Raw genomic sequence first — 8,055 nt, forward strand, 5'->3', positions numbered from 1 at the left:
NCGACCAATCATTTTAGCCGGCCGGCTAAAATAATTGGATGGCCTACCTGCCTGTCAGCCTTCCATCTGTGCACAAACTTATCTCGTGCCCTCATTGGTCATGTGCGCGTTCGTGTGTGTTGGAGGAGGGGTTCTGTAAGGAAGTGGCAGATTTTTTCCGTTTGTGTATTTTCAATTTCTAGCGCACTCGAGCTGGTTTCTCCAAAATGACATGCCCCACCTTTAAGTTATAAATAAGAGTTACTTTACTATTAACGCACAATGTGACATATATGTCACTTTTCAGATCTTTGGCACTATGGGGTGTTACTTGTTTATGTGGTCTATTTACGGTAGTCTAAATTATGTTCCCCTAATTTCCCCGAAAGTAGAAAAGGGTCCGGCTTCTTATGTTCAACATTAAAGTTCATCATTATGTTATAACAAAGACTCAAAGCTCTGTTATTCTGTGAGAGGCTCAAATATTTCCTCCCTCTTTCTTACCTGTAAGCATATTTTGATATGCATTATCAGAGACGGAGAAAATATGTGGCGGGGCCTCCATGCGCTTCTTCCCTCTGTAGGCCGAGACCACCTTTGGGTCGTACACCGGCAGCCACTTGTAGGGATTTACAGTGACACAGAAGAGCCCAGAGTACGTCTGCAGGTGGAAATAAACAGTGTGTGAGGAAAGAGAGTTCAGAGAATCAAATAAAAAATTGTGAAAAAGTCACTTTCATTACTGACATAAATCATCCACGCTGCATAACGATCTTTGAGGTTAAACAGCACAGAGGGCTCGTTGAGGTAGGTCATCATGGCCATGTCCTCCATCTTGTCATACTTTGGGGGATTCATAGCATGGCAATCTTCCTCCTTGACTGTTACAATCTGGAAAAATAAAGTGAGAAGAGGATATGGAATTATATGTATTGAACAAAAGAGGATATTCCTGCTGCAGAAGCTTTAGATCACATTAAGAAAAGTATCTTTGGCTTCTACAAAGTTCACCATGGTACAGAATGATACATAGCATCATTTAAAACATTCAAATATACAGTATACAAAAGTGGAAATGGGCATGTAGCGAAAATGTTGTAAAGCTAAATAACTAGCAGGATTCAGGAGAACCAATTATATAAAATTAATTTAAATATAAATGTATACTTTGCTAAATTTCAACACACTTCAGACTGTATGGGTTTTAACTAAGACAATACAAACATCACTTTAAAATGAAGAACACTTATGGTGTTTGGCTGCAATCAAAACCATAAAGCTATTAACCAATAAACAATTGTATTTTCTAGGTCAGAGTAAAACAAGTATAACAGTAAATGCAGGGATTGTTTGACAGGATAAGTTGTAATACTACGTGGCACTGATTGGGACAACCCATACCAAATAATCCTGCTACAATGGCTTGTTTAAAGGCACATTTTCTGAATACAAGCTATGTGCATTACTTTATGGATTGAGCATTTCCATGCTTTCAAAGTATGTATAGAGCATGCACCTACAACAGCATTATGATACAAAATAGACATGTATATCTCATTTTCTCAAATATAAGACCTTTAACATAAAAAATTGAAAGAAGTCATGCTCCAACCAGTTGAGGCTGAAAGTCCCACACATGGCATATTTTTCACAAATCATATAATCTTCTTGCTACGCTAACCAGTTTTAAAGCGTGCTGAAGTGTTTTTTACATTCATTCCAGGCAGCTGCTGTTTAAATTATAATTTGTGTATGATAAATGTAAAGTTTAAAATTATCTTTGAGCATTAATTCCGTTAGACATGTACCTCGTCAGCTTCAGTTTTCACGGTGACTTGGTCACCTTCTCTGTTCTGGATGACACCCTTGATGTACAGCTGCTTGGGCTCGGGCACAAAGCAGGCCGTTCTGGCATCAAACGGGCGGTTCTGCGCCTCAATTCTCTCCTTCTCAGGTTTGCGGAGAAAGACGGATGCAGGCCCAAATTGGGCCATCTCAGCATCCGAGCTCATGTTGCTACCTGGAGATTTAAAAAAAGCAAAAAGTGAGTTATTGCAAACAATTAAATAAACCAAAATAATTATGTATCTAATGTATGTGTTACTTACCGGGTTAACAGGACCCAGTAGAGTTGTATCAGAGCCAACAATGTTGACAGATGCCACACGGGGAAATTATAGACCAATTGTCAGTGAATGGCAGGATGCTAAGTGAACACCAGTGGGAGGTTGAGTCTCCTTTTATCAAGACGAATGTGCTGCTGAAGCAAACCAGATGCTCCCATGGCACAGGATCTTGTAGTGGTAATAGGAACATATCTGTGGCGGCAGGTGATAATCCTCAAGCACTATTTTTACATGCCTTTCATACTGTCAATAACTGTCATTAGCTACTTAACGTCTATGTGTTTACTGACTACTTAGCTTTTTAATGACTGATGAGCTTCTTCATCAATGTGTTTGATGTCAAATTTGGATTTAGTGATGTAAATGTTTCATTGTGTTTATTTATGGGTATACACCAGACGTAACTTAGACGTTAGAACTTGACCTGATGCATCATGACCTTCACCACCTGCTCATTCACCTCCAGGGCACCTTGCTGAGATTAAATGGATCAAAAAGCAGACAGTTGTCAGTACAATGTCGACATAACCTTTAAGGAATGTCTCATGAAGAATGAACTTTTATCTACAAAAATCAGTTATTTATTTTGGGGGAACTCTATTGAACTCTACTCTACTTCCTTTCAAAGTGTAATACTTATTAATATCTTATTAGGGATGATAATTCATCATACACATTATCAAGTTGTGAAGGTTAAGTACTTCACTTCTCTGATATAACATGCAACTCATAATTCTACAAGCAGACACTGCTCATTATTATCACTAGCTACACCTGCACGGCAGTTGGTCAATGGAACAAAAGGGAACCTTTTTATTTTATTTTAGTAGTGGTTTTCTTAAGTTGCATTTTGTATATCCTAAATCTTTAGACTCTCTGTGATCCACTGATATCACTCAAGACACAATCTACTGTAATATATGTATAAGAATAGGGTAATAAATGTTGAAGCAAAATATTTCCTACAAATAGGATTTCTTTAAGAAAAACATTTATCAAGGTTTGAGGATAGCTTAAAACTGTCTAGATTATTTAAAATTATTTCTATTAAAAATGTTTTCAGTATCCAAAACAAACAAATAGAAGAAAAAGTGGTTCATCATTATAACGATTATATAACAAATATTAATGAAGTGTATATGTTAAAACATGTAAAAAGAAAACAGAAATGGGCCAAGAATAGGACCCTGTGGCACACCACCAATTACAAAGGCCAGATGAAGATAAAGAAGATTACATCCTGATTTGACATTCATTTACTACAAATGCTCTTTTATTCTTATGCGTTTTGAATTGTATTCCTTTTATAATTATTCAAACCATTAGTAATTTTTCTGCAACATTTCTTAAGCCATGTATTCAATGCCAAGGTTAGAGGCAGCCAGCCACCTTGAAGGAAATGGTCTGGTTTGTCTGTTTTGTTTACAAGTTAACACATAACGGTGTCCTGTGTAGGATCACACGACGACAGCTTTGCTACCACATTTAGAATAAGCAATGGAAACCGTCTGTAACTTGAGCTCTCATTATTTAGGGGGAGCAAGTGTGAACAGCGGATTGTCATCATGAAAATATATCAGCATCATAGCTTAATATCCAGCAGTAAAGCAGAGTGTTGGTTTTGTATCAAGAAATCACAAGGATAAATTAAATCAAAGCTTAAAATCTGATCTTTGTTAGAATTAACTACCTCATGCGTGCCAATTATGTTTCTTACCAACTGGTGAACATCAAGTATTGATCAGCCTGCTCTGATTGGTTAGCTGGCAGGCTCTGTTGTGAATTGTCAACCGCTTAGAGATGTCCCGCCTCTTAGCTTATGACGTACAATGTATTGCAGCGCTCGCCAATAAAAGCATGAAAGTAACAGCCAGGGAGGGGAGTGAGTGGTAGAGAAAATCCCTCTGGAGGCAACTTTGTGATTTTAAACTTTGCAAACATTTACATGCACAAACACACCTATTACAATACCGTAAAGGGAGACTCCCAAAAGCATAATAAAGCTTGCAAAAAAGCGACTTGAAAAATAATAATTAAACCTCTTGCAACTTGACTTGGACTTTACCACCATTGACTCAAGACTTTCCTTGGACTTGAAGCCCTGTACTAGAAAATTCCTGATGTGTTCCACTAAGCACAACAGATTAAACGTATTTTATGTAAATTACAGTGAATTCATTTACTTCCTGACTCATCAAATGTTAACGGTCAAGTCAGCACTTTCCACTTTGTTTTACCAGACAGTATCCAATCAAGTTGCACGAGAGAACCATAAACAACTGCAACGCTAAGTGCCAGTTGTAAAGTTGGTACATAAAACAATTTTATTTGCGAACAAAAACAATGCAATACCAAGCCAAAAACAAATTTTAAAATGGTTAACGTGTGGGTCAGAATTGGTGACTTTTGATTTGTTTAGGATTCAAAACTCAGAGTTAGGACTTGGGACTGGATTGAAAAGACTTGAGACTTATACTAAGTATTTTTAATTTAATATTTTTGGTTACATTTGTACACTGTAATGTTCTTGGTTTACATATTCTTGCCACCAAAACAAACCTCCACTGTGAGAGAATCACCCTGCAATGTTGATGAAGTGGTAACCTGTGTTTGTCCCTTGCTCTCCACTTCGTGTGAATGACCTGTCAGCTCCTCAAGTACCTCAAGTACCTCCTGTCCTCCGCTTTGCACTCACTCCTCTCTCTGAGGTAAGCTTCAGCTTTTTGTACGTAACGCTCCTCTACTGAAAGTGACAGTCACTCTAACCTTCCTTCACAGGGATTTCTACAAATGTCATGAACATACCAGCTGCTGCTTATTACTGCACAGTGGACAGGAGAGAAAATATGCGGATTTTCACATGGTTTTCTAAAACGCAAGGTTTACAATACTCAAATGACAGGCCTGTTAGTATTTAGGTTTTTAACAGTTTTCAGTTAAAGCTGTGAGCCAATACTAATATGATTATTTACAGTTGAATTGGTGAGACTGCAGTGTAAATGAGCAGCTTTTCATTATCAGCTGAGAGCTTCAGTTTTTAGTGATAAACAACAGTGTGGTAGCACCATCTGAATTTGTAACCATGCTTGTTTATGCAGTGATGTGTTTTTCTCCAGTTAAGCAATTATGACCATGTTTGTATTATAACATATGAGCAATATGTATTATCAATAACATCAAATATATATATTTTTTAATAAAATGTGTACAAAATCCAAACTCTCTGCTTCTTCTTTTTCTTTAGTAAGTCGATTTAAAAAAGGTACTGGGAAAAGGATGTACATGTGGTAAACAAATTAAACATTGTACATTTTAATGGTTTCAAGTGGAATAATGTTCAACATGAATATAGTGTCTCCATCTTTTGGCGATCTATTTTAACTGCAGGCATTGAGACAAAGCTAATGGAGACTCTTTTTTTAAATGTAAGATACATTTGAATAATTCTTTAGCCTTTTACAATCAAAACTGATATGAAAAAATATATGTCACTGTATTTCTTTTTATTTTAAGGATTAAATATCCAAGGAGATAAAAAAAACTGTTCCGACTGCAGGCAGGATTCATTTAATAGTATTATTTATTTCCCATAATGTTCAGAGACACTGATTGACAGGCATGCAGAGAGCATGGTTTTTGTCTGGGTAACAATGAAGTTTTAGTTTGGGTCGGTGCGTAAATATCTGCCGAGTAGACACTATTCCTGGAGCATGTTGAGCTGTCTCTGTTTGCTTTGCTCAGTCCTCACTGATCCCAGGCTTAACAACAGAGAGAATGGAGAGCAGATGAAGAAACCTAGTTTTTCACATGTCGATTTAACATCTCAGACTAGCGAGTCTATATTTATATAGATAGTCAGTGACAAAGAGTCTAGTTGGTCCACACTGAAATATCTCAACAACTACTGGATGGGTTTTCAGTAAACCTTCATGCTCCCCAGAGGATGAATACTAACAGCTTTGGTGATCATAAGACTCTTCCTATAAGGGCACCTATGGTTGACACTTTTAGGGATTTGGGTAAAATGCTTTGAAAGCTATTGGGAGGATTGCCACGAAATTTGGCTCAGATATTCATGTTGCCCAGAGAACAAACCCACATGACTTTGGTGATCTCTTATCTCTAAGGGTCACCAGTGGACTTGACTTACAATACTTAGGTTTTTAACTGAATACCTGCAAAATAAGTGACATTCCCATCCATCTTCTCCAGCTTATCCGTGGTCGGAAGTGACATTCCCAAGAGACACATTTAAAAATCAATGCGACAAAGGACAACATACTGTATGCAGTCAGGTCAAGGACAAACAAATAGACTGGCTCCTATATTCCCCACAATGCAACTTCCCTTTTAATTGAATAATCAGCTGCTTATATAATAATAATAATAATAATAATAATAATAATAATAATAATAAATGTTATTTCTATAGCGCTTTTCTTGAACCCAAAGACGCTTTACATTTGGGAGGGAGGGTAGACAAACAAAACATATATATATGACATTGTAGCTTACATTACATTACATTACATGTCACTTGTTAGACGCTTTTATCCAAAGCGACTTACATACTCAATACTGTGGGTAATCCCCACAGGAGCAATTTGGGGTGAAGTGTCTTGCCCAGGGACACAACGACATGCTGACTGCAGTGGGGTTTGAACCTGTTCGGAACACCAACGCGCCACAAGTTTCCCGTCTTACTTGAAGGTCAGTTTTTTTTATTGCTGCCACAAGTTGTACAACTATTAGGTCAGTGTATGTTTTGGTCATTGGATTTTCTTTTCACAAAAGGATATTCAAAAACCAAAAACGACTGGATATTTGATTTTCGTTTTCAAATTGAAAAACCAAAATTGAAATACAAGGCGTTTTTCTTTATCATGGTCAAAAATGGATTTACTAAACTTAAAAAACGGGATGATTTTCATTTTTTACTTCTCCAAACAAAAAATAAAATCACTAGAAAACAGAAACAAAAAAAGCCCCGTTTTTTCATATAGATGAGAGTAACAAATGCGTCACTTCCGGGCAAAAATAACGGCTCCGCCCACTTTTAGGGGAAAACAATGCTGTCAGTTGAACGGGGGTCAATACAAATTATGAAGTTTTTGCCAATCCGATCAGAAATGTAAGAAAACCGGAGATTTTTGGATCTTCAAAGAGCCCGATTCCAATGGCCAGACAGGCAAACAATTGCATTAAGCCATTAGAAATCGACGATCGGGCTCGATATATGGTTAAATATAGCAGTAGGCTATTTATTTTCATAGATGAGAGTAACATCTACGTCACTTTACGGCCCCGCCCACTTTTGGGGGAAACAACGGCTGTCATTTGAATGGCGATCGAGCCTGAAGCCACATAAATCTTCTGTTACTGTCCTTTCTTCTTAGAGGAAGTACAGAAACACGTAACTCTTGATTTGTTTTAATGTTTGAGGTGCAATAAATGACACAGCAGCTTTTTGGCATGATAAAACTATTATGTTCCGCCTCACTCATGAGAGTAACAGCTGGAGAAATTACAGCCTCGCCTACTGATTTTAATTTAACCATATATCAAGACCGATTGTCAATTACCAATGATCGAATGTAATTGTTTGCCTGACCGGCCATCGTAATCGAGCTCTTTGAAGATCCAAAAATCCACAGTTTTCAAAAAAAATTGATCGGATGGGCAAAAACTTCAGAATTTGTATTGACCGCCATTCAAATGACAGCGTGAAAGTGGGCGGGGCCGTAATTTTTGCCCGGAAGTGACGTAGGTGTTACTCTCATCTATAGATCTAATGGTGGTGATAATTTATTATATTATCAAAACATTATTATAGTGTTATAATAGTAATATAATAATATAACAATAAATAACACAATATTAATATAATATTAACAAATGTTGTATAAGTAACAATACTTACATGTCCACCCTCGTTAGGATGTTGTCCACC

At 37.1% G+C, this 8,055-nt stretch overlaps 2 protein-coding genes across 2 annotated transcripts in view; one reads left to right on the plus strand and one right to left on the minus strand.

Moving 5' to 3' along the window:
- Positions 1–2,142, minus strand: part of LOC104951262 (myosin heavy chain, fast skeletal muscle-like) — a 103,711-nt gene extending 101,569 nt beyond the window's left edge. Inside the window, exons 1-4 of the mRNA XM_010777901.1 lie at positions 2,088–2,142; positions 1,788–1,999; positions 727–870; positions 484–640 (exon numbers count right to left, since the gene is read on the minus strand). Of these exons, the coding sequence (XP_010776203.1) occupies positions 484–640; positions 727–870; positions 1,788–1,991 (505 nt within the window). The 5' untranslated portion in view covers positions 1,992–1,999; positions 2,088–2,142. The remainder of the gene's footprint in view (positions 1–483; positions 641–726; positions 871–1,787; positions 2,000–2,087) is intronic.
- Positions 2,143–4,742: 2,600 nt separating this feature from the next.
- LOC104951273 (myosin heavy chain, skeletal muscle-like) overlaps positions 4,743–8,055 on the plus strand; it is a 26,007-nt gene continuing 22,694 nt past the window's right edge. The window contains exon 1 of the mRNA XM_010777912.1: positions 4,743–4,813. Within this exon, the coding sequence (XP_010776214.1) occupies positions 4,743–4,813 (71 nt within the window). The remainder of the gene's footprint in view (positions 4,814–8,055) is intronic.

The sequence above is a fragment of the Notothenia coriiceps genome, unplaced genomic scaffold, assembly GCF_000735185.1.
Source record: "Notothenia coriiceps isolate Sejong01 unplaced genomic scaffold, NC01 NC01_scaffold00000339, whole genome shotgun sequence".
In the NCBI taxonomy this organism is placed as follows: domain Eukaryota; kingdom Metazoa; phylum Chordata; class Actinopteri; order Perciformes; family Nototheniidae; genus Notothenia; species Notothenia coriiceps.